Source organism: Canis lupus, chromosome 26 (genome assembly GCF_011100685.1).
Source record: "Canis lupus familiaris isolate Mischka breed German Shepherd chromosome 26, alternate assembly UU_Cfam_GSD_1.0, whole genome shotgun sequence".
NCBI classification, from domain to species: domain Eukaryota; kingdom Metazoa; phylum Chordata; class Mammalia; order Carnivora; family Canidae; genus Canis; species Canis lupus.
The window spans coordinates 21879186-21906283 of NC_049247.1; the positions used below are offsets into that span (position 1 = coordinate 21879186).

At 43.6% G+C, this 27098-nt stretch overlaps 1 protein-coding gene across 2 annotated transcripts in view; it reads right to left on the bottom strand.

The window, feature by feature from the left end:
* Nucleotides 1-27098, bottom strand: part of TTC28 (tetratricopeptide repeat domain 28) — a 625414-nt gene that overhangs the window by 45603 nt on the left and 552713 nt on the right. For both annotated transcript variants that reach the window (XM_038575519.1, XM_038575520.1), the window contains one exon: nt 1848-1988. In XM_038575519.1, the coding sequence (XP_038431447.1) occupies nt 1848-1988 (141 nt within the window). The remainder of the gene's footprint in view (nt 1-1847; nt 1989-27098) is intronic.

Here is a 27098-nt window from a genome sequence, read left to right on the forward strand (position 1 = left end):
GTGGATGCTGCTGAAGGAGCTAAGCGCAGAGCAGTGGGCAGCAAGGCTCAGGCTCCCCACCCAGCCTTGAGGCTGGCCCAGTCCTCTGCTGAGATTGCATTGTTTAAATGAACCAACAAATTAATCCATAGTATTGTGCTCACAGGACCTATGTCAAAACAGATCTAAAGGACAAAAGCCATTTTCCCAAAATGAGCAGCTTCATGATCCAAAATTCATACCACCTCCCACCTGGTGATGATGAACATACCTGGTTTGACCCTTCCTTACTGTATGCCCAGAGCCCTGGAGGAGGGGTTCCTGACTGCTGGCAGGCCTATGATTAGGTGGGCCCTGGAGGCCTCATGGCCTGTCTTTGACATTCTCTCATATGAAAGACATGAGGTGAGATCGGAAGAAGAGCAGGTGAGGCCACTCCCTAGGTGGCAAACACCTGCTGCATACAAATTTCACACTTTCTCAAGTTATCCATCCATGTTATCTGAAGAATTCAAGCTTAGCACTGTGCTTCCCGATTTACTCAAAATAATAGAAAGCCACCATGTGTGCAGTGCCTTCTATGCATTAGGAAGCCTGTCAGTGCGTTATTTATACATAAGCCCCTTTAATACTCATGTTAAGGGAAAACTGCAAGGTAGGAAGCTGGTCCTCATCTTAGCAGTGAGGAATAGGCTGACGTGTTCTCACAGCTGGCAAGCAGCAAAATCAGAACCTGAGTCCTATGCACTGTAGTTCCCAACCATGATGGTATCACCTGGCAGTCAAGAGTCACCTGCTTCACAGGCCGAGATGTTGCGCGAAGAGGACATGATCCCAGGCCTGGTCCTGTGCCTCCTCCCCCTGCTCATGGCCCCACACAAAACTAAAAGCTGTGCAGAACGTGTGTGAAGTGGTAGGGACGAAGGAGGACCTGGAGATGAACCAGCCTGAAGTTTTAGTCTCCTTCAAAGAAGCTGCCAATTCCCACACCCCTGGCCCTTGGCTCCCATCCCATTCAGCTTGCCCCTGGGAAAGTAAACACACATTTGTCACCCCGACAGCACAATAACGAGAGGAAACCAGGGCCTGCAGGAGGAGCAGACAGGGCATACCATGCCCCACACAGCAGGGCTTGCCAGGCAGGGGCTGCCTCCACCCAGTGCACAGTCACTTCCCTTCTGTGTTGCAGGCTCGACCTGCTGACCTTTCAAGTCAAGGACCTGAGAATCTGAGATGTCTTTCTGGAAAGTTCTATCAAAATGTGACTCCCAGGTGTGGCCAGGCAACCAAAGGAAAGCAGGACAGGTACTCCTCAACCTCAACTGCCTGCTCCCATTTTTTTTTTTTTTTAAGATTTTATTTATTTATCCATGAGGGACAGAGAGAGAGAGAGGTAGAGACACAGGCAGAGGGAGAAGCAGGCTCCATGCAGGGAGCCTGACGTGGGACTTGATCCTGGGTCTCCAGGATCATGCCCTGGGCTGAAGGCGGCACTAAACCGCTGAGCCACCCAGGCTGCCCTGCCTGCTCCCATTTATCTGGATATAGTGCAGCTATCAACCTTGATAAAAAGATACAGGGGTGTGCTGGTTGGCAATTCAACTGTGACTCATCTTAAAGCCATGAAGGCTTATTTGGTGAAGTAATAGGGAGACTGGGCCTCAGGGTAGATTGGTGGGCTTGGGTCTGGATAAGTCCTCCCTCCAAGAAGGCTGGCATCCCTGCTCTCCCTGGCCTCCCTCAATCTCAGGTGTTTGGCCCACAGGTTACTGACAGAAGTAGGTGGCACTTCTCTGTCTGGCATCTGTCTGCTGTTTGGGAAGCATGTTATCCTGCAACCAGGCCTGGGAGGCTGAGTCGGCACGCACCTGTTGAAAAGATTGTTGCGGCGAACCATCCGCAGAAAGCCAGTGGGGTCAGTGACAGAGTTAAGCTTGTTGTTCATCTCTTCGAACTGCTGGTCCATGATGTCTCCAGCTTCACTCTCGGTCTCACTGCTAGCACAGGCCCTGTAAGGACAACTGCAGAGTAAGCCAATCTAGAAAGGAAGTGCTCGGCTCTGGAAGTGTGCCCTGAGGGCCTGAGCCATCCCCCACCCAGCAAACCCCTGGTACTGAGTGCCTCCCCGAGGCTGGTGTCACCCCCTAACCTGGAGCCCTCCTTGGTGGCCCTGTGGCCCTCTTCCCTCCTCTGTCTTGTGCTTCTTAAACTGCACTCTGGCTGGTTGTTTCTGGTTGTTGCCCCTACGTGTCTGTGAACTCCCTGGAATTGGTGCTGTGCCTGAACTGCTGTTGCACCCGGCATCTAACATAACTACGTTATCTAACATAATGACACATGTTAGATGCTCAACAGCTGTGTGCTGAGCAAGCAGCATGATTTGCTGTCTCTGATGGGGTGACTGGGTGCCTCTCCCAGAGCAGAGCTTGGGTGAGTGTGGCAGTATGCAATCTTCTCAGCACAGGTTCCAGTCTAGTCCATTTCACCATTTCAGAAACAGTAACTAAGCACCTAACATGGCCCAGGCACCATGTCGGGCCTAGGGAACACATGGCCTAAAAAGGCAATTTCCACACAAGGAGACAGATGCGCATACAAGTGGCTACAATGCCAGGCAGAGAGGGCACTGTTTCAAACATGGGCTTGAGAAGTGTTGCTGATTGAAGCCTATTTTCCAAGCTCACCATGAGGATGTTACAATTTTCAAATTAATAAATTCATATTTCCCCTCTGACAGACTGTAATAGAACATCTACAATGGGTTTTAAATAAACAGAAATACTCAGAAGTGCCTTGATTCATCAGCATGATTAAAATGACAAAAGGCTTGTTACTGGTAAAAGCCAAGTACTGGTGGCCCAATGTGACCCATGTGGTGGTGAAGGGTCTGAGAGGGCGCCGCCCACCCTCCTCCCAGTCATCACCACACCTCACCCTGCCCTGAGGCTGGCACAAGCGGGACTTCACACTGGGCACCGCCTTCCTTCAGCTTGATGGTTACACTGGATTTCATGGAAATGCTGAGTGACACCCAATCCACAGAGAGTCCTCAGCCCCCATCAACCATGTTGTTTAAAGTTTCCTGCTAAGGACCAATGTGGGAGAGTGGAGGGCGCCCAGGGCCCTGGAGGAAGAGGACAGACTCTACACGCAAACCTCTTAATGCTGGAGAGGGACAGCCTTCCTGTCACTCAGAGTGAACAGACTTGGCACATCAAGATGTGGGTTTAACATGAACATGACCTGTTTCAAATAGGCTGGTGGACCTGTGACATCAGAATGTCACAACAGGAAGGATAAGAAGCCCCTTCCTAGGTTGTTATGGAGCCAAATGACACAGTGTGAGAAGCTGCCTGAAAAACTTGTATGAATGTCAAACCTGATGCAATGGGCCAACCTGATGGGTCTCCTGGGTGGCCAGCCATTTGTACAAACATTATTCTGGTATATCTGGAGGGTGTTGCTGTGTGAGGTTGAAATTTATCTGTATCTGTAGACTGAGGAAAGCAAATTGCCCTCCTCAATGTGAGTGGGCCCCATCCAATCCACTGAGGGCCTGAACAGAAGGAAGAGGCTGAATGAGAGAGAATTTCATTTCTACCTATCTTCAAGCTGGGACATTAGTCTCCTCCTGCCTTCAGACTTGGACTCAGCCTGGAACTTACACCATTGGCTCTTCTGGGTCCCTAGCATGCCAACTGCAGATCTTGGGGCTTCTCAGCCTTCATAACCATCTGAGCCAATTCCCCATAATAGACCTGTGTGTGTTTGTGTGTGCGTGTGCGTGAATGCACGCAGGTGCCCCACTGGTTCTATTTCTCTGGAGAACCTAGACTAACACACCTGCTAATTAGGCACCAGAGCCCTGACTCAGCCATATTCTTTACAGAAGGTCATGCAAAGGCCCAGTCACTGGGAAATGTTCCCAAGAGCTGAAGCCCTAAAGGTGTCAAAGTGAAGCAGTCTTCAAAGAGAGCCCAGAGGTATGATTTCTGGGCCAGCTATTCACCTTTACCCCAGAACCATGCTAACAGCTGGTAAAGCCATTAGTTTGCTTTTCTTCCCAGCCCAGACGATCTGAATGGCACTTCAAAGCCAGCACAGTCCCTGGCATGCAGTAAGTATGCCACAAGAAATTGGTGAATGAATGAATGACTTAACCTGGAGAGCATTTTATAATATGCAAAATATTTTGATTTTATTGTCTATGAGGTAGTTCTTACTGTTTCCACCTTATTTCTAAGGAGACTGAGGTTTAGAGAAGTCAAGGAACTTGGCCAAAGGGCACCAGGCCTGAACCCAGGTCTTTGGCACTGACTTCCCCACCTGCCCTCTCCCCTCTAAGGCTCTAAGCCTGTCACATCCAAGTCTCTCCCAGCTGGGGTTTGACCAGGTGGGGGAAGGGGTGAATATAGGAAGCAAAGGAAACCAGGAAACATCAGAGCACCTAAACAAATCACCATGACTTCCATCCTGCTGGGGAGCAGGGAATGAGGTTTAATTCCTCTTTCTCTGCCCCACGGGCAGCAGCTGAACAGGCGAGCAGAACAGGCAAGCAGCTGAAGGCTTGAAATGCTCCCATGGGGGCTGAGGGCCCTTCACAGAGACCCTGGTAAATATCACTCAACAAGCCCCTCTGTCCAGGGACACATTCATCATCTGAATGTGACTGCCTGCTTGGAGCTGAGAAATCTGCTTGTCATTCAGCTCTTTGCAAAGGGGAGAAGAATTGGCTGGAACCGGTATCAGCCTCCATTATCTTGCAGTTCCACTCTTGCTGTCAACTGCAGACAGAGCCCTCAGAATCTCATGCTTAATGGGGTTGTTTCCTATTTTCTGACCCTTCAGAGTATTAACACTGAAGTGAAAAACAAACAGGCAATGTCACAGACAAAGGAATCTTCCATTTACAAAACAAGCCTCATCTCTACAGCAGGTATCCCAAGAATGCCTTCGTATCACGATCACCACTCCCACCTCCATTTCTCTGAGAGACCTTCTAGAGATGGCACATCACCTAGTGTGATTCCATTCACTCTAACTCAACAATGATTACTGAGCAGGACCCATGTAAGGATTGCAGAGGCTAAACAGAGGAGGGTCACACTACACCTGCCTTCAAGGCACAAGCTACTATGACTAGTGACTACTGGCTAAGGTGGTTTAAGGAGTTCAAGGAGGGTACTAGCCTGTCACCAAGATGGGGAGAGTATATAGGCTTTCCCAGAATTTGCTGCATCTGAGAGGTATCTTGAAGAATACACGTTTGATAGAGACTTGGGGGGAGTGCTTCCAGGCAGAGGGAATGGGATGAGCAAAGGTATGGAGATAAGAGAGTGTGGGGGCTATTTGGGATGAAAGGACTAGCCCAGCTGAGCTGGAGTAGAGGATATGAGTGGGAGAGGAGGAGGAGGAGTAATGGTAGAGGACTTGGAACTTGGAAGGCAGCTGATAATTGTCAGTCCAGGCCTCTGAACATGGGGTGACAGGCTCAGGGTTGCTTTTTGGCAGATAGTCAACTGGAATAGAGAGGAGAATGTGGGATAGCTGGGTGGCTATTACCAGCACCTGCTCAGAAGCAGCCTTGAAGGCCCAGAATCAAGTTCACTGAAACCCAATCAGCCCCTCACACCACCTACCAGAAGCCCAATTCTTGGTATTTACTGTTGTGCTAATACATGCATGTCCCTGGGTATCAACATGACAGGTGAGGCAAGTCTTCCAAAAACCCCTGGCCTCTGAAATGTGATGGTGGCTTCCTCCTCTGCTCCAAGCCTCTGTCCCGTCTCCCCTACAAACAGACTAGCTGAGTATAACCCCACTTTCCTGATTCTTCCCCACTTCTTGTCCTCTGTTGTCCACCAACATGGTCCTGGCTTGTCCTGGGGTTGAGACGGCTATCTCATTAGTCTAGATATATGAACCAGGCTGGCAAGTGTAAGAGTGGAAAAGTGGGAACTGACAGAAGAAATATTACCAGAAAGAGAGTTTATTTGCCTGGGAAACTCATTGAAGGGACAAGTAGCAGTTAAAATATGCCAGATGGGAAACTGGTGGCAAAGCAAGAAACTGAAAGTAGAAGTTGGTCTTAGGTGGAAGAAGAATGGGTTCAATTTGGACATGGTGAGCATGCAGACAAGAAGCTTAGTTGGCAAGGCCAAGTATGCAGATGTTGATTCAGTTATTTAGATACTTCCTTCCAGAAGGCCTAGAGACTATAGAAATCCAGATCTGGGGCTCAGGGGAGAGGTCAAGACCAATTGTTTGACGTCTCATTCATTTGCTCATTCAACAAATATTACTAAGTATTTCTTTTATAAATATTCTGCTTTCCCAGGTTCTGGTTCCAGGTAAAATGGAGTAAGCACATTCCTCCCTATCCTTCCTGCTGGATATAACTCTAAACCCTGGATAGGGATGGGCTGCATGGAGCAGCTATGTGAGGAAGGCGAAAAGTAAATAATATCAGGCAAACTGGGGAAGAAGACTAGAATTTGAAGTGCCACCAAATCAGTTAAGAGCTTCATGTTCTTTCTCCCTCTGGAATCCCTCAGACAGGTCTCCATGCAGCCTAAAATGGAGAAGTGGGTATCAGGGCAAATAGACAAAGCTCCAGGAGGAGCCCTATATTTCTTACTCAGAAGAGAGAAAAGCTCCATTTTTCTTATCCTCCCATCTCTGCTCTCATGTTCTAGGCCACAAACAATCCTGAGTTGGTAGTGGCAGTGGCAGCAACAGCAAGGGCTGGAAGGAGTTTAAACTCTGAGAGAAAGGAAACTTTGGGCCTAACCATAGATGTGTCCCCATAAGGGCAAGGTAACCCCCTTTGCTTTTTCTCTTCCTTTCTCCCCCTGTCCTTTGTTCTATGATGTGAAGAGTCACTACAGGAGAGGTGCAGCAAGGGAGTGGGGTGATAGTGTAAATAAATCCCCAGATTTTTGGTGAGAGGATCAAAAAAAAAAGAGCCCTGGGGAATTGAAAGATACTGGTGAGAGTGGAGGGAGGTATTCAGAAAAGGAAGCACATAAAGTTGCTTATGAATTCCTGGATTCACCCCTAAGCTGCACACTTGTAGAGCTGACCCTAAAGATTATGAGAACCTAAATACAAGATGGACTGCTGCCCAGTTCCTGAGCACTACTGAATAGTGCACCTATGGGATAGATTTGAGTAGCATGGCAAGAAACTTTGAAAATGGAACTTACACTGAAAGCTGGTCAGAGCTTCTGACCTGAACCCTAAACAGGTCAACTGCCCACCTTGGCAAAAACATCAACATCTTCCACAGGAGTCAAACAAGACTCAGAGTTTAACTTAATTCAATAAAAGAATTCAAAATGTCCAAGATATAATCCCAAATTGCCCAGCATCCAAAAAAAAAAAAAAAAAAAAACAAAAAAACTAGGAAAATCTCAACTTACATGGGAAAAGGCAATCACCAGATGTCTTTTGGAATTATGCTAAGATGATACAAGTATTAACAGGAATTGTGTGACAAAGACCTTAAAGCAGCTATTTAAAAATGCTACAAGTAAGGGCAAAAACTCTTGAAAAGATGGCAAGAAAGAAGATCCCAGCAAAAAACATAAGATAATAAGAAGCAGCAAATGAAAAATTTGGTACTAAAAACAAATAACTGAAGTAAAAACTCACAGTATGAGTTCAATAACAGAATGGACATGACAGAAGAAAATAAATGTACCTAAAGACAGAAGAGCAGGGGCACCTAGGAGGCTCAATGGTTGAGCAACTGCCTTTGGCTCAGGTTGTGATTCTGGGGTCCTGGGATCAAGTTCTGCATCAGGCTCCCCTTGGGGAGCCTGCTTCTCCCTCTGCCTATGTCTCTGCCTCTCTCTGTCTCTTATGACTAAATAAATAAAATATTAAAAAATAAAGATAGAAGACCAATAGAGATTATCCAATCCGATTAACAGAAAAAAGGGGTTTTCTTTGGTTTTGTTTTGTTTTATAAATGAACAAACCTGAGCAACCTGTGGTTCCATGCCAAAAGACTTAACATTCATGTATTCAGAGCCCAATAATGAGAGGAGAAAGAGTGTAGAACAGAAAAAAATTGAGGGAATAATGAATGAAAATTTCCCAAATTTTGTGTTAGACATAAATCTACAGATCAAGAAGCTGAGTGAACCACAAACAGAATAAACCCAAGGAAATCCATGACCAGATGCATTATATTCAAATATCAGAAAACTAAAGACAAAGAAAAAAATCTTGAAAGCTTCCAGAGATAAAAGATGCATTATGTACAGGGCAATAATCATTCAAATAACTGGATATTTCTCACCAGAGACTATGGATACCAGGAAGAAATGGAAACATATTTATGTGTTGAAAATAAAGAATGATCAACCTAGAATTCCATGTCCAGTGAAAATATCGTTCTCAGATGAAAGAAAACTAGAAGCCTGAGATTACAAATACTCTCAGAGATTATAGACATATTCCCTTGTTCATGCCTATGCAAACTATTCCCTCCCTGATGGTGGGCAGGACCTATGGAATGCCTCTAATCAACACGATATGGCACAGTAATGGATGTTACTTTTGTGATTATGTATTTAAGACTGTAACTTCTGGATTACTGTAACTTCTATTGTCTTCTTGGCTTGTACACCTTGATGAGATAAGTAGCCATGTTAGAGAAGCCTACGTGGCAAGTAATGCAGGGCAGTCTCTGGTCAATAGCCAGCAAGAAACTGAGACTCTCAGTCCAGCAGGCTAAAAAGAAACAAATCCTGCCAATAATCATATAAGCTTAGAAGTGGTTTCTTTTCCAGTCAAGCATTTAGACAAGACCTCAACCATAACTAACACTTTGATTGCAGCCTCAAGAAAGACTCTGAAGCAGAGGACAAAATTAAGCCATTCCAGGATTCCTGATACACAGAAATAGTGGGATAATAAAATTTTATTGTTTTAAGCCACTAAATTTTGGGTAATTTGTTACTCAATAATATATAACTAATACAAATACTAAGAGAATTCACTAACAGCTGACCTACTCTAAAATAATTTCTAAAGAAACTTCTTTAGACAGAAGAGAAATGACACCAGAAGGGAATTAGGAACATCAGGGAAGAAGAGAAAGTAATAAATATTAAATGTCTGAGTAAATATAACTATTCTCCCAATACTGTTTGATGGAATTTTAATATATGTATACAGTATACATGACAAATACAAGATAAGAGTGGAAGGAAATGTTACCCCATGGTGGTAAGATTTCTATATTTCACTTGGAATAATAAAATACCAATAATAAGTAGATTGCAGACTGTTAAAAATATGTATATTATAATCCTTGGAGCAACCATTAAAGGGCTATAAAAAGAGTTAGAGTCAAAGATAAAAGAGATACATTAAAATGGAGTTTAAAAAAAGTTCACGTAACCCAAAAGAAGAAAGGGGAAACAGAGCAATGTAAATCAGAGAAATAAAACAAATATTAATATGGAATACATAAATTGACATGTATCTATAATTATATTAAATGTAAATGGTCTAAATATAGAGATTGACAGAATGGAATTAAAAAAAAAAAAAAAAACATGACCTATGATCTCAGGGTCCTGGGATGGAACCCTGCATCAGGCTCCCCACCCAGTGGGGAGTCTGCTTTTTCTTCTTCTTCTGCCCCTTCTCTCCACCCCCAACCATCATCCTTTCTATCTCAAATAAATAAATAAATAAAATCTTAAGTTAAAAGTAAAAGGATACAAACAGATACACCATACAAACACTATTCAAAACAAAGCTGGAGTGGTTACATTAAGATCAAAGTAGACTCCAGAGCAAAGAAAATTACCAGGAACACATTACACAATAATAAAAGATCCAACTCACCAAGAACATAAAATGATTCTAAGTGTGTATTCACTTGCCAACAGAGCTTCAAAATACATGATGCAAAAACTGACAGAACTGAAAGAAGAAATAATAAGTTGGCAGAGATTTCCACACACCTTTCTCAATAGTTGACAGAACTGGTAAACAGAAAATCAAAAAAGATGTAGAAAAACTGAACAACATCATCAACCAGCCAAGTATAACTGACATGGAGAGAACACTAGACCCAGCAAAAGCAGAATACATATTCTTCCCAAATCCATATAGAACATTCTCCAAGATAGGACACACCTTGGGTCATAAAACAAACCTTAACAAATTTAAAATAATTGAAAGCATATGAAATATGTCTTCTGGCCACCATGGAATTAGTTTTGAAAGTGAGAAAAGAAAGGTAACAGGAAAATCTCCATCAACTTGTAAACTAAACAAGACTTCTAAATAACTGTCAAAGAAGAAGCCTTTAGGGAAATTAGAAAAATACTTTGAACTGAACACAACTGAAAATACAACATAAAATTTGTGGGATGTAGTTAAAGTCTTAGCAATAACTTTATAGCATTAAGTGTTTACATTAGAAAAAAAAAGAGTTGATATTCATAATCTAAACTTGTACTTTAAGAAACTAGAAAAAATGGAGCAAAACAAACCAAAATGAACAGAGGAAAAAATAATAGAGCAGAAATTAATGAAATAGAAAAGAGTAAAACAAATCTTTAAAAAAAATCAAAACAAAAAGTTGGTTGTCTTTAAAAGAAATCCATAAAATTGAGAAGTCGCTGCCCAGACAAAGCAAGAATAAAAAAAGAGAAGGCAAAAATTATTGATATCAGAAATGAAAGAGGAAACCTAACTAGTGATTCAACAGAAATTAAAAGGATAATAAGGGAATACTACAAACAACTCTACACATATGGATTCAGTAACTTAGATGAAATGGATCAATTACTCAGAAACTGCAAACTACTAAAGCTCATCCAAAAGGAAATAGATAACCTGAATAGTCTTATAACTATTAAAGAATTATATTCATTGTTGAAAATCATCCAAAATGACATCTCCAAGTCCAGATGGTTTCAATGGCAAATTCTATCAAACATTTATTTTTATTTTTTTTCTATCAAACATTTAAAGAAGAAATAATACTAATTCTAGGGGATCCCTGGGTGGCGCAGAGGTTTGGCGCCTGCCTTTGGCCCAGGGCGCGATCCTGGAGACCCGGGATCGAGTCCCACATCGGGCTCCCGGTGCATGGAGCCTGCTTCTCCCTCTGCCTGTGTCTCTGCCTCTCTCTCTCTCTCTCTCTCTCTGTGTGTGTGTGTGTGTGTGACTATCATAAATTAAAAAAAAAAAAATACTAATTCTATGCAATCACTTCCAGGAACTAGAGGAAAGAACACTTCCCAACTCATTTTCATGCAGCCTGTGCTACCTGGATACCAAAAGCAAACAAAGACAACATGAAGAAATAAATTCTGCAAACCAATATTCCATAGATCAAATAGAAAACAGACAAAAATAATCAATAAAGTATCATCAATAGAATTCAGAAACATGTAAAAAGAATTACACACCATAGTCAAAAGGGAGTAGGGCTACTCCAGGAATGTAGGACTTGTTCAATATTTGAAAAATCAGTCAATATAATCCACCATGTTAACAGACTAAAGAAAAATTGGGCACCTGGGTGGCTCAGCCAGTTAGGCACCTTCCTTCAGCTCAGGTCATGATCCCAAGGTTCTGGGATCAAGCCCCACATCAGGCTCCCTGCTCAGCAAGGAGACTGCTTCTTTCTCTCCCTCTGCCTGCCATTCCCCCATTTGTGCTCTGCCTCTCTTTGTCAAATAAATATTTTTTAAAAAACAGACTAAAGAAAAAGATACACATTTGTGTCAATTGATGCAGAGAAGCATCTGACAATATCTAACACCAACTTTGATAAAAATTTGCAAATGAGTAATATAAAAGAGAATGTCATCAACCTGATAAAAAGCAGCTACAACAAGACTGCAGCTAATATTATACTTACCCCAGGAACAGGGTAAGTATGTCAGTTCACATCATTCATATTCAACACAGTACTGGAAGCCCTAATCAATGCAAAAAGGCAAGAGAAGGAAATAAAATGGATTGGAAGGAAGAAAATAAAGTATCTATATACAGAAGACATGACTATCTATGTAGAAGGAAGTAAAATGGATTGGAAAGGAAGAAAATAAAGTATCTATATGCAGAAGACATTATTGTCTATGAAGAAAATGCCAAGGAATACAAAAAAACGACTACTAGAGCCATGGAGTTTCACAAGGTTGCAAGATATAAAACCAATGCACAAAAAGTCAGTATTTCTACATATTAGCAACAAACAATTCCAAACTAAAACTTTAAAAATTATCTCATATATAATAGCTCCCCAAATGAAATACTCAGGTATAAATCTAACAAATAAACATATAAGATTTGTATGCTGAAAACTACAAAATGCTGATGAAAGAAATCAAAGATCTAAATAAATGGAGAGACATACCATGTTCATGGGTTTTAAGACTCAGTATAATAAAGACAGCAAATTTTCCCAAATTGATCTATAAGTTGAAATACTAATCAAAATCTTTTTTTTTTTTAAAGATTTTATTTATTTATTTATTCATGAGAGACACAGACTGAGAGAGAGAGAGAGAGAGGCAGAGACACAGGCAGAGGGAGAAGCAGGCTCCACGCAGGGAGCCCGACGCGGGACTCGATCCCGGTCTCCAGGATCATGCCAAGGGCTGAAGGCGGCGCTAAACCGCTGAGCCACTCAGGCTGCCCTACTAATCAAAATCTTAAGACATTTTTGTAGCTATATGAGAAGCTGATTCTAAAATATATATGAAAAGGCAAATGAACTAAAGCAGGTAAAACAATTTTGAAGAAGTATAATTAGTTGAAGGAATGACACTGTCAGATCTTAAGACTCACTATAAGGCTACAGAAAAAAGAAAGTGTGGTATTAGTAAAAGGATAGACATGTAGATCAATGGAACAGAATAGAGTCCCAAAATAGGCCCATCTAAATATGGTCAATTAACTTTTGCCAAAGGTGCTGAGACTGCTGAGACAATTTAATAGAGGAAGGAGTCTTCCATAAATGGCTTGGGAACAAGTGGGTATCCACATAAAAAAAAAAAAAAAAAAAAAAAAAAAAAAAGAAAGAAAGAAAGAAAGAAAGAAAGAAAGAAAGAAAGAAAGAAAGAAAGAAAGAAAGAAAGGAGCTCTGTAAATGAGCCCAGACTAAACTTCACACTTTACACAAAAATTAATTCAAAATAAATTACAGATCTAAATATTAAAATGTAGGGACACCTGGGTGGCTCAGCGGTTGAATGTCTGCCTTTGGCTCAGGGTGTGATCCTGGAGTTCCTGGATCAAGTTCCGCATCCAGCTCCCTGCGAGGACCTGGCTTCTCCCTCTATCAATGTCTCTGCCTCTCTCTCTCTCTCGGTCTCTCATGAATAAGTAAATTAAAAAAAATATTTTAAAAAATAAATATAAAAATGTAAAACTATAAAACTACTAGAAGATAATATAGGAGAAAAACTGACCTAAAGTTAGTGACAGATTTTTTTAGACATTTTACAAAAACATGATTCATAAAGAAATAACTGATAAAACTGATGTCAGAAAAATTAAGCTTTTGCCCTGTGAAAGACATTGTTGAGAGAAGAAGACAAGCTACTGAGAGATAATATTTGCAAGCCACATATCTGCCAAAGAACTTGTATCCTGAATGTATAATTAAGACCTTTCAAACCCAACAGTATGAAAACAAACAACTCAATTTAAAAACTGGGTAAAAGACCTGAACAGTTATTTCTCCAAAGAGAATATAAAAATGGTACAATATAAGAAATAAGAGCATGAAGAAATGTTCAGTATATGAGCCATAAGAGAAATGCAAATTAAAACCATGATAAAATACCACTACACATCTATGTGAATGGCTGACAATATCAGGTGCTGGCAAGATGGAGCAACTGGAACTCTCATATACTGCGGGTAGGGAAGCAAAATGGGATAGGCATTCTGGAACACATTCTGCTATTTCTTATAAATTGAAATATATATTTGCTATATGACAGAGAAATTCCACTCCTGAGGAAATGAATTTATTTGCCATACTTACCCTAAAGTGGTCAATCAATGAATGTTAAAAGCAGTTCTAGTCATAAATGCCCCAAACTGGAACCAACCCAAAGGTTCTTCAGTGAGTGAATAGATGAGCAAACTGTGGTATGTCCATACAATGGAATAGTCAGTAATAAAGAGGAATGAACTGCTGATACAGTCAACAATTTGGAAGACTCAGAAACTTCAGACTGAGTGAAAGAAGCCAGTATTAAAATGTTATGCACTGTACGATATATGACATTCTCCAAAAGAAAAGACTATAATGACAAAGAGCTGATTGGTGTTGCCCAGGGTTAGAGGTAGAGGGAGGTAGAGAGGACTGTAAAAAGATGGAGTTCTTTGGGATGATGCAACTGTTCCGTATCCTGACTGTGGTCGAGGTCACACAAACTCGTTCAAGGATTAAAATTCCTAGGACTGTACACCAAAGGAGTAACTTTTACTGTGTGACAGTTATCCATTTTTTGCCTCTGTGTTCCAAATTCATCCTTTATTGCCTGCTCCAAAATAATGGATCACAGCCCTTTAGGGCAGCCCGGGTGGCTCAGCGGTTTAACACTGCCATCAGCCCAGGGTGTGATCCTGGAGACCCGGGATCGAGTTCCACGTCAGGATCCCTGCAGGGAACCTGCTTCTCCCTCTGCCTGTGTCTCTGCCTCTCTCTCTCTCTCTCTCTCTCTCTCTCTCTGTGTTTCTCATGAACAAATAAATAAAATCTTTAAAAAAAAAAAAAAGAGTACTGGATCACGGCCCTTTAGATATTTTTCTTTTGCCAGCAGGCACAGTATGGAGCACTGGGAGCCCTGGAGAGTTGTACAGGAGGAAGTAGTTTTGCCTTCCTTTTCTGGTGTGCACGTTCAGCAGGTTCCTGAAGCACATGCAGGTCCCCCAAGGCTTGGCTCTTCCAGTGCACAGCTCCTGCAGCACAAGTAGGTTCTCTAGCATCTGGCCCTTGCACCACCCAAGGTTTCTCCAGGACCCAGTCCCTGCAGCATGGGGGCTTTCTGCACAGCACCATTTTGCAGCACATGGTGGTCAGTACCCACAGTGGCCATCAACTTCCCCTGGTAACCACTCCTTGGGTGGTTCTGTACTGGAGTAAGGTGTCTCCCTATGAAACACTTTCCTTACCTCCCTGGAGAGCATATTTTTGCAAATTCTGAGGGTAGATTTCCAGCAAGTTCCAGCAGTGTGGTACACAGCAACTGTTCTGCCACTGAGAGAGCCATGGCAGTGCCATCTCCAAAAGTGTCCACATCTCAGCCCTCAATGGGAGTGGGGATCCTCTTCTTAGGCATTCTGTCTCAGTCTTCAAGGGCAGTGACTGCTCCTTGTATCTGTGATTCCTATGTTCTTTAGAATAGTTTCATTAGCCAATCCTTCTTTACTCCAATCTCTGTTACAGTTAACAATTATTTTTAAAAATTTTATTTATTTATTTATTTATTTATTTATTTATTTATTTATTTATGAGACAAAGTGAGTACAGGGGAGGGACAGTGGGAGAGAGAGAAACCCAACTCAACTCTGCATAGAGCATGTCACAGAGCCAATACCACAACCCTGACATCATGACCTGAGTTGAAACCAAGAGCTGATGCCCAACCAACTGAGCCACCCTGGTGCTCCAGTTAACAATCCTTTACCTTAAACTATAAGAGTAAGTAAGACAAAGTAAGTACGTAAGATAAACTTTGGTGCCACACATTCATCCATCTGGTCATCAGGTAGACCAACTCTCAAAAACATTCATTGTGTGACTAGTGTGCACCAAGCCCTTAGTTAGGCCTGCGATTATTTCAAGTGAAGACAAGCCTCTGCCCCTGAAAAGTTCCAAGAAGGTACAAGATGGGCACACTAATCCCTGCAACACACACAAAAAATTATGACATGGTAGCATGTATATGTATATGTGTATATACAGAGAGACCAAATGAACAATCAGCAGGTGATGGGAGAGAGAGAGAGGAAGAGAGAGGGACTGATTATGAGAATATGAATGAGTGGGGCAGCCCGGGTGGCTCAGTGGTTTAGTGCCGCCTTCGGCCCAGGGCGTGATCCTGGAGACCTGGGATCGAGTCCCGTGTTGAGCTCCCTGCATGGAGCCTGCTTCTCCCTCTGCCTGTGTCTCTTCCTCTCTCTCTCTGTCTCTGTCTCTCTCTCATGAATAAATAAATAAAATCTTTAAAAAAAAAAGAATATGAATGAGTAAACAGTTAGTAGCTGTACAGAAAGAGCCCTTAGAGCCTTTGGACTCATGGCCTGATTTTTGGCCACTCCTCCATGGCTGTGATGTGAAACAGAAGGAACAGTAGAAAAGTGCTGGCTGTCACAGTTCAGCAAAGGGGAAGCCTGAAGGCTTGAGGGAGAAGGATGTGGGCCAGGTGGCAAGGCAGAAGGAGTGGAGGACCTTCACTCCTGACCCAGTCAGCTGCCCAGCTTTGGCAAGCTAGGGATGCACTAAACCTGTTTCCTCCCCATTCTGCTTACATTCCAGTCCTGTCGACCCGACTCTGGACTGCTGGCCTGCCTATCTGTCCTACCTGCTGGGCCTGATCACCGCACTAGCTCCCCTGGCCCGTGGCTCTTGAGACCAAGGCTTCTGGCTCAGACTTAGCCCTTTCTATTCCTGGACCTCTGTTCTTGCTCCAGGCCCCTGACCTGGCACTTGCCCACTAGCCAGAACCCCAGCTGGATCCCGCCCCAGCCCCCTGCATGGAGCTGGGTAGACGACTGAGGTTTAGATCATCTCAGTCACAGAACAACGAGAGCAAAAGGTTAAAGTCAGCATGAGCTGGATTATGTTGGATTACAGCACAGGTCCTGGAGAGGGGCTGAGCTGGGCAGGGGGGTGGGGACAGTCCAGCAGGTGGGCAGCAGCTTCTCCATGTGCCCACCTGCCCTGCCAGCATCTGCTCCTGGAACCCTGTGAGAAGCCCAGCCCCCACCTACTTCAGGGAATATAAATCATGCCATCACCAGAGGCAAGCTCCAGAATGCTGTTCGCACGCGGCTTTCCCCAGAGAGATGGAAATAGCCCATGAATCAAGAGCCACAGAGCCGTGCCAGAGCTCATTCTCTTCTCAGGGACAGGGTTTGGCAAGAGGCTCCAGAGAGGATTTTCATTTGTAAGTATGGCCTCCTGATCTCTCCAAGTACACACTCTCCGTCATTGCTCTGACAGTTACGACTGAAGTTCTGCACAGGCACACTTTTATTTATGTCTCAACACTCCTTGCTAACTCCTTTCTTCTTCCCCCGACCCCATCTCTTGGCTTCTTTTGCACTGATAACCCATTATTTGCCAAAGACCAACCACTTGCAACCCTGAAGCTAGAAACAGCAGGTGAGAAGCCCTATCTTCAGTTTCTGGGGCACCGGGTGGTGAGGCAATTTCTATACCAATCACCACATGGAATCACATCAGAGGCAGGAAAATGCCCCTTCTTTCAAAGCAAAGGCCTCTCTATAATTGACAAGACCTGATAAATCAAAGGTTGTTTTATTTGCCACAACTGCTTATTATCACGTGGGGCTTCCTGGTTACTAGAGGCCAGCTCTGACTGGCAACACCTGTGTTATAGAACTGCAGAGCCTCCCAGCAGGGACTATCTCAGAGATATGAAAAGATGCATAGATAACAAGTAATATGGACATTTGCTGGGCTTTACCTGGCCAGCTGGAAAGATCTATTTATCTCAGAAGCCATTTAGGAAGAATCCCAGGAACTTAAGACATGGGACTTTGGGACCTCAAGATTTCTGAGATCTTTGAAATTTTTTTCCCATGTGAATTACCTGCTAGACCCTGTCTGTTTTTTCATGGAGGTTATATGTGAACCTTTAAGATGAAAGGAGCCTTGGCTTACTTTTAGGGCCAACCCTTGTTGAGGGAAGCTGTATAAAAAGTATCCTACTCCATACGCTGTCTCTTAGAAGAATCCAGGAGCAGAGATGTGAGAACTGTTCTGTTTAAAGCAGAACAGGCTATACCTTCTGGAGGAGAGAAGCCAGGGGTGTAGTAGGCAGTGTTGGGGCATCTGCTATGACCATGAAGATTCTATTCTAGAAACTGCCTCCTTGATCCACAGGGTCACAGGAGCCAGTTCCCAATGCCAAATTTATACCCAAGGACGCCCAATGCTGAATGGACCAGAGATGGATACCTTCCCTAAGCTAGGCCAATTAGAGTCCTTTCCCCAAAATTCATGCATTGGAATTCAGGGAGATCTAGTATGGCTTCCTGTGGCTAGCTCTGCAGGCAGAGGGTGAACGCAGGGGCTGCTTAGGGTGGCCAAGTTCCCACTCTGGGACTGGGAGCAAGGAGCGTGTTGTACCTCTAATCTCAAACTGGATGTTTGCAGTAGGAGGTGCACATGAAGGCAGTGGTTGAGCAGTGATGAGAACCAGCCTGCCCCATGCAGCCCAGGGGCTCCCCACAGCTTTCCTTTTTTGTTACAGGCTTGCTTTGATTTTATGGGACTCCTCATGATGATAACCTTAGTATAAGCCCCTCTCTTTGGTTTAAGCAAACATTGTTAAAAAAAAGATTTTACTTATTTATTTGATAGAAAGAGCAAGAGAGAGGAGAGAGAGCAAAAGCAGGGGGAGGGGCAGACCCCTTACTGAGCAGGGAGCCTGATATGGGGCTCGATCCCAGGACCCCGAGATCATGACCTGAGCTGAAGGCAGACATTTTTTTTAAATTTTTATTTATTTATGATAGTCACACAGAGAGAGAGAGAGAGGCAGAGACATAGGCAGAGGGAGAAGCAGGCTCCAGGCACCGGGAGCCCGATGTGGGATTCGATCCTGGGTCTCCAGGATCACGCCCTGGGCCAAAGGCAGGCGCCAAACCGCTGCGCCACCCAGGGATCCCTGAAGGCAGATATTTAACTGACTGAGCTACCCAGGCACCCCTTAAGCAAACTTTTGAGAGGCCTGCTGTGGGGGGAGTCTGAGGAAGGTCTGAAAGGTGACCTGAGACACTGTGGGCTTCCCACAGAGTTGGTCACAGCTGCCCACATTGCTCTGGTGCCCTCCAAATCTCTGGGGTACAGGGGAAGCAGGCCAGCAAGAGTCAGTGGGTAGGTAGAATGTGAGCTGCACACTGGAAAAGGTTCTAGAGTCACCCATGAGGACAAGGACAATGTAAATTTTCTCCTCAGAAAATCCCTCTCTGTAAGCCCACTCATATCATTTTCCAGACTTTACAACCAGAAGCGATGTAGTCCAGCAAGCACAGACTCTGAGGTCACATCCACTGGATCAAATCCACACTCACAGTGTGGCCTCTCCAGCATTTAGTGTTGACACTGCCCAGAGGGTATTATGGTTTCTCATCAGAAAGCCAAAGTCACTGTCACATATTCATTTCTCTGGGAATGCTAATTTTTGAATGAAACTAGGTTTTGTTCTTTTCTTGTCTATTACCCTAGGAATTGCTTTTCTCTGTGTCATCTCAAGATTATTAATCCACGCTATTATACAACAGTTACTACTGAGAGAACAAAACTTTTGTTGATCAGAAGACAAATGATTATATTTACCTGCCAGGAATTCACACACACACACGCACACACACACACATACACACACACAAAATCAATACATTCTGATAATGTGCTATGGTTGTTAAACTGGTAATAAACTTCCTCTTCTGAAATGCCTTCTTAAGATGATCATTTGAATCAAAAACAAAAAAGCCACCAGTGTCTGGTGTCCAGAAAAGTTGTGCAATTTTAACTCAAGCATTTTGTGAATACCCTGCTTATCTCATGACCTGGAATTATCTAGTCTGTACTTAAGTGTTATGAGGAGGAACATAGGACTTTTTTCCCCAGCTTTTCTTCCTTTTAGTAAACACAGTGATCAAACAAATGAGAAGGTTTCAATTCCCTTTGCTCAACAGCCTGTGTGCAAGAAGACAGAAAGACTGTAATTGATTGGAAGGCCCTGTTACTGGGTCTCTTGTTTTTGAAATTTTAGCTGAGAAAGCTTTGGCCATCAAGTTCTCTTCCCCAGATGATGTGATTCTGGAAGTCTCTGCCATCAGTTTGGCTTTGTTACCCCAGTAAAGCCCAAATTCAACACACATGGATATGTGTGTTGCAGTAGAAAGACACAAAGCCCTGCAATGTGGGAGACCTAGGTGTGAATTTCTGTGAATACATGTGTGTGTTGTATGAGAACAGACACAAATACACTCACATGCCCAGATAAGTTCAGGAACGAAAGCCATCCTAACTACATAGGATTACTCTGAGTGCCAAATGAGAGTATAGGTGAAGCCCTTTGTAAAAAGGTAGACTGTACAGATGGAAGTTATCACTGTGTTGTCATGACAAGCACTTCATGGAAATTTCAGCCATACCAATATTTGGCAGCAATGTATGCTTTCCTTGGTGAAAACACCAAAAGTAGAAGTAAAATATACTTGTGAATATTTATATTGGTTCAAATGTAACCAACTGAAAAATGTAAAGGCTGCTCTGTCCTCCCACCAAACAAATACTGCTCCTTTTGTTTGATTAGAGGGGCCTGTATGACAACTGCATGTGTGTGTATGTGTGGAGGTGGGTGGTGGGTGGTAGGTGTGGTGTACACATGGGTGTATAGGGAACAGTTTTAGAGATGCCAGTACCATAAACATCAGCCACTGAAGGGACAGGTGCTCCCGCCTTAGCTCCGCATAAACAGATGCACACAGGAGATGGCTCTGAGAAAGTGTTCCAGGACACTGGGGTCCCCAGCCAGATCAGGGATCAGAGAGAAGGGAGTGAGGAGAATGGAGAAGAAAATTCTTTGGAGAGAGCTATCCCCATATAGGGAGTCCCCACTGCACCCTTTTGGCAAGGAGCAAAGAGCACCTCTCCTACCTTAAGCCTGGAGGGCATGTTTTCATGGGGGTACCACTCAGAGAGTTTGGAAACGTGTACCCTAAAGGTGGGAGAGACTGTTTCTAAGTGGGGTCTCACTTCCCCACCCTTTCCCCTGCTTAGCTGGAAGTGGGGGACTGGCTGGCACTGCTGGAGTTTTGCAGGGTCTGGGATACAAGAGCGTTTCCTGTAACCAGATGTGGTCCACAGGGAGGGGAGAACTGGCATGATTCATCTCAGGTTCTGTCCAACAAGGCCATCTGGAGAGGCCAGAGGAGGTGAACCACAGGATGCCAAGGGCTGAGAATGTGTCTTAGGAAGCCTGCAGAAGAAAGATGGAAGACTAGAGGTGCATCCACCCAGGTCCAGCAAGCCATGGGACACCTCTAAAGAGCCTACAAAGAGTCCACAAGAAGCAAGACTGCACTTTAACCATTTGCCAGACTCAAAGTTCTCAAAGCCATCTACCCACACAATCAGGGTCCTGTCTCCTTATGTGCCCTCCCTTCACCCCCATGACAGCACTAAGTGAGCAGCAGAGGAGGCAGGCCTGCCCCTTCACCTTCAGCTGGCTTCCAGCCCAAAGCAGGCCAGGTGAGTAATGCTTTCCTGGGCCATATGGGACAAACCCTGGCTGCTGCGCACCACCACATTCAGGATAGTGGAAGAAGAATTTAAGTGACCTCATAATCTATTTGATAACAAGAGTATATTCTGGGCTGTCTCCTCTTCTGATCTGGGAAACCACCGCTTTCCAGAATAGAGGAAGTGAGGCATCCTTATCCTCCTCCTGGATTATTTCCTAGAGTCAAGCTTTTGCTCAAAATTGAGGGCAGAACTGCTCTGTTCTTTCCATTCCTCCCAAAACAGCTCTGCACTCAGAGCCACCATCCTGAGGTCTTGAGAAGACTGTGGCATAGCAGCCATACTTGCCCATGTGGGTGGTTTCTTTCCTCCTGGGTAAATCCATAAGTGACTTGGTCCCTGGTCTCTGAGAAGTGAAGATGAAGGAGCTAAAGCATTAAAAACACACAGTCCTCTTGGAGTCCTCTTGGACTGGAGGGTTGCAAAGTACAAGCTACTATGAGAGATCCCACAAAGCTCCTGTGGCCTCCGGAGCTCCCAGCTTAAAAGAAGGACTGAAAAGCAGACAAATGTAGCTGTACCACAAGCCAGAAGCTGCCAAGGATCCAATGCAGAAAACACAGGGATTTGGGGGCAGGAGAAGTGACCCCTTATTATGTGGTTGTACTTGAGACAGCTCAAGGAATGATCTAGGGTTGGGGCAGAGTGGGAATGACACAGTTGGGTATTTTGGGGCAAGAAATAGCTAAAGCAAAAGGATAGAGGTGGCATTAAGATAAAATACATACTGTCAGGCGAATCTTCCTAAAACCAGCACCCAGATTAGGCATTAACTGCATGATCATCATTGATGCTGTTCCAAAAGACAGAGTACAGAAACGTGGCGTTGGAGACCACTGTCATCTACAGTTCACCTTTTCCAGTCTCTCACCCAGCACTACCTGAGACAGGCTTGCTCCATCCAAGCCAGTGTACTCTCCATATCCTAAACCCAACTTGCAGTATGCATCTCTGTTTTGCTTTGGCCATGCCCTCAACCTGGACTCCCCCTCTGTATCACCCCTGACCTGCCTCCACATAGGGAAATGATGTCTGTCTCTCAAAACTAGCTCAGATGTCTTATGTTCTAGAAACTTCCCCCTGAACACTTCTGTCCAAAAATGAGCTCCTTAGCAGAACTTGAGGTGAACACTGCCTGAGCTCCAGAGATATAGTTGGCTACCCCTTCATTGGATGGACAGATGCAGAGGCAAGGGCTCTTTCTCACATATCCCTGGTCCTTATAAGGCCTAGCACAGGGCAAGCTCAGCATAGGCTGGTTAGCTGCCTAAGGACTACCGAGGGCCACTGTGGATGCATCACAGCACCTGGGAGACGTGCCTGGGGACCAGCACAGTACCACTGATACAACTGTGCAATGGTACTACCACAAAAAATTCCACTACAAGGTTTGCCTCAGTTTCCTCCCAGAGAACCAAATCAGTCACTGGAAAAACAAAACATGCCCTTTAAGTAAACAGTGGCTTCCCAGCAATTGTAAATGCTTTTCTTCTATTTCCTTCTGAGAATCATTTCTTTCTTTCTTTTTTTTTTTTTTTTTTTAGATTTTATTTATTTATTCATGATAGAGAGAGAGGCAGAGACACAGGCAGAGGGAGAGCAGCAGGCTCCATTCAGGGAGCCCGACGCGGGACCCAATCCCAGGTCTCCAGGATCACACCCTGGGCCAAAGGCAGCACCAAACCGCTGGGCCACCAGGGCTGCCCTCCTTCTTAGAATCTTGAACTTTCTTCCTGTGAGGTGACCAGAGAAAGGGAAATTGTTATAAAAGGATTTTTAAAATATTTTATTTATTTATTCATGAGAGACACAGAAAGAGAGGCAAAGACATAGCACATAGACAGAGGGAGAAGCAGGCTCCCTGTGGGGAGCCGAATGCGGGGCTTGATCCCAGGACCCAGGATCACACCCTGAGTCAAAGGCAGATGCTCAACCACTGAGCCACCCAGGCATCCCCAGAAGGATTTTTTCAATGTAGGGTTAGAATTGGGGTGAAATTTCTGGAGCACTGGAAAACACTGTCACCTTGGAGGATGGTCCCAAATCCATAGCACTTTCTAAGACAAGCCTTAGCTATTTCTTTCCCTACGCTGGTTGGAGGCCATCTAAGGGCTCACGATGGCCCTGCCTCACTTCATCATGAGGTATGGGAATGTGTGTGCATGTATGCACAGGTAAAATGGTGAGTGTGTGTATTTGTCAGGTGTCTACACTGTGTGGTAGTGAGGACAAGAGATGACTGTGTGTATAATGTATATGTCATGTGAGGGATGTGTGTGAGCTTGCTGCTATATGAAGTGAGAGTATCACATGAGCACTATATGCGGGAGAGGTGTGTCTCGTGAGGGTAAGTGAGGGTACGTGCAGACAAAGCATTCTATCAGGTGAGTAGCTCTGGGCCCTTTTCCTGGGCATCTGAAATAAGATACCCATTCTCATCTATAGGGCCACTCAATTCCAAATCCAGAGGGCAATAGAGTTGTGACATGTTATTAATAACAGCTGAAGCAAATAGCTAAGCACCAGTGCCCTGCCAGCATTAATCCTCATAGCATAGCTAGGAGGTGGATCTTTGTTAGAGGTGTTTCAAGAGACTCTGAATTTCAGGCACTTGCTCAAGTCCCTACTGCTAATAAGCAGCAAAAGTGAGCCAGGAGCCGGGTAAGCTTGAGTTCGGCCCCCACATCTTTCCACATACCAATCAAGCCTCCAAGGGCTCAGAAGGTGCCTGATCCAGGGACACATTTTCTAAAGGCAATCAGGGCTGAGAAGCCCAAAGTTCACAGAAGTGGTTCCATTAGCTCAGCCCTCTTAGCAGCAGCAGGAGCCCCTATAGGCTATACATGCTTTTTAATTTCACTTCATTCTATGTTCTTGTGGAAAACAGGCTATTATAATAGAAAATGGTCTTCAAAGATCACCATGAGGTCCATTTCCCTTGAATACTAAGACCCAAGAGGGTCTCTGGGAGGAACATTTGCATATGTGACATACACACTACATATTATTTAGAAGCATTTATACAGAGAGGGATTTGAGCAGCATGAAGGTACAGTATAGAGTACGGATAAAGAAAGACAGCGTTTATAGATTTGGGGTCAGTGTTTAAAGATTTTGGTTTTCTACAATGGCAATAATACAAGTTATGCCATTAACAGAAGTTACTTTAAAAAGCCAAATGACTTCTTTAACAAATGAAAAAGAGATGAGGGTTTAGGATAATGAGAACACTATAGCAAAGCTCCTGTTCTGTCTGCTGGTAATGGAAGTTCTGCAGCTAGCCCTCCATGGAACGCTATGAGAATACCCCTCAGAGTTGTTACAAATGCAATCAGCCCTAATATATCATAATGAAAATGCATATTCCGATACAACATGATCCCTTTAATGAGGAAAACTAGAAAGGCTGTGTGGTAGTTTTACTTAGAATCCTCTAAATCTAGGTGAATGGCACACATTTGAAATTTCTGTACAAATAATGTCACTGGAGCTACCAAATGGAGTCTGTTCGGTGTGAATAACGAGACCACTTGACAGAGCGAGTCAAGGTGTGATGACATGCTAAAAAGGTTGCGAGGAAGAGAGTTATTTTTCACATGAAGCATAGTCCCTACAAGCCAGGAGTGACTCTGAAAATCACTCCTGAGTCCCTAGATCTCTTGTAAGGTTGTTTAATTAAAATGGGAAAACAAGAGGCAAGGGGGAAAGTGGCTCCTTATGTTTCTAAGAGAAATCATGGCAAGTCTTTGATCTCCCCATCTCTGTGCTATTTTTGAATAGTCTTATATCTGTTATTGTTTAGATTGAACTTTGGAAGAAGCAGCTCCTTGTTCACAGGCAGCGTTTTCCTAAGGAGATATCCAGATACACTGGTTTTCTGAAACCGGTCAAAGTAATGCGGGCTTTTCCTTTGTTAATACTGAAGTCTTTTACCTCTGGAGACGAACCTGTCCCCACCCTCCCACTTCTCAGCAAAGCATATTTCCTTCTCTCTCTAATTGGATTTTCTAAAAGGATCTGTTTCCTCTTCTCTATTCCAGATGCTCGCAGTACAGCACTGTACAAAAAGCCGCTGGCTGGTGTCGTTCTTGTCTTTTTCTGCCACATTAACCCGGTAGGGGGTTTAACAGCTCGAGATTTTGAAAAGCTGTTGTCAAGTCGTGAAAGCCCCCAAATGCAACTTAAATGGTTATTAGCTGGTGGGAAACGTCCCTTGCATTCTAATACCTCCATTTAAATAACAATAATAGAGCAAATAATAACAATAAGAGTAAACTCCATGCCTTCGCAGCCCTGATTATATCCCACCACCCATAGCCCGCATGGTCCAGAGCTATTTTACACAGGGCCAGGGGTGAGGGTGCAGCCCGTGGCTGGGTGGGCACTCCTGATTTTGCAGTCCGCCAGCAGGGGTCGCCCAAGTCATCCAGCAGCCAAAACGGAGCTTCCATGACACCCTGGATAATTCCTTTAAACAATCCAAGGCATAGACAAAAGAGCCAAGGGGGTTCTTTGCTCTATTAAAAAGGCTGAAATACATGTATTTGCCAAATGGAAAGGTGCAGAATTAATTGGAAAAGAGATGGAATTTGTATTCCTCTGCTCCCTTGGGGGTTTTATAATTAATAAATATTTGTAAAGCCTTTGATAAGTATGAAGTACCATATATGTGCTAAACAAAACAAGGTTTCGTGAGCATCAGAATATACTTGTGGTACATTCCATATTAGATGAAAGAAATGAAAGGTAAGAATAAGAGAAATGATAATAGTGCCACATAGTGACCCTCTATCACGTGCCTGTTATTTTCCCTATATTATTACTTTCGTCACAACAATCCATCAAGATAGATATTATTATTCCCATTTCATAGAGCATTTTTGTTAAAAGCTCTGCAAGATTCACTTACCCCAGGAAGCCCAGCCAGTCAGTGGAAGAGCTCAGATTTAAACTGGGATTTTACATTCAACCCTTCCCAATTCCCAACCTGCTGTTTTTTCTACGGCCCTTTTGTATAGCCAGCATAACAAAATGTATGCATTCCTTATGACAAGGATTCCCTAAAGGAAATTCTACTAGAGAAAAGGGGGAAAAAAAAAAAAAAAAGACCAGCCATTTTCAAGAATAATTAATGAAGTACAAATTGTGTAAGTAATATAAAAAAAAATTGAGTTGGCTATGGGGCTTCTAAAATAATGTCTCAAGTGCTTTTATTTCCTTATGTATATTCAATACTCTATAAAATGTCTACAGATGTGAAAATTATAGTAAATATGTTCTGCAGTCTTAATTGCTAAACGATTACAAAGTAACTAAACAAGAGGTGGCAGGTTGCCCTGTGGCTTTATTCATCTCTTTCCGGAGAGCAGCAAAATCATAAAGTCTTCTCCGACACAACAGGTTTCTATGGTTACACGAGACGTAAATATATTATATGTCCTGTGCGACGTGAAAGGACCAGCCAGGCGCTGTGTGTGCAGCAGACCCCCAGAGGGAGAGCACTCATGTAGATGGCACTCCACAGCCAGCTAAATATTTGTTTCTAGGTTTACAACAGGGT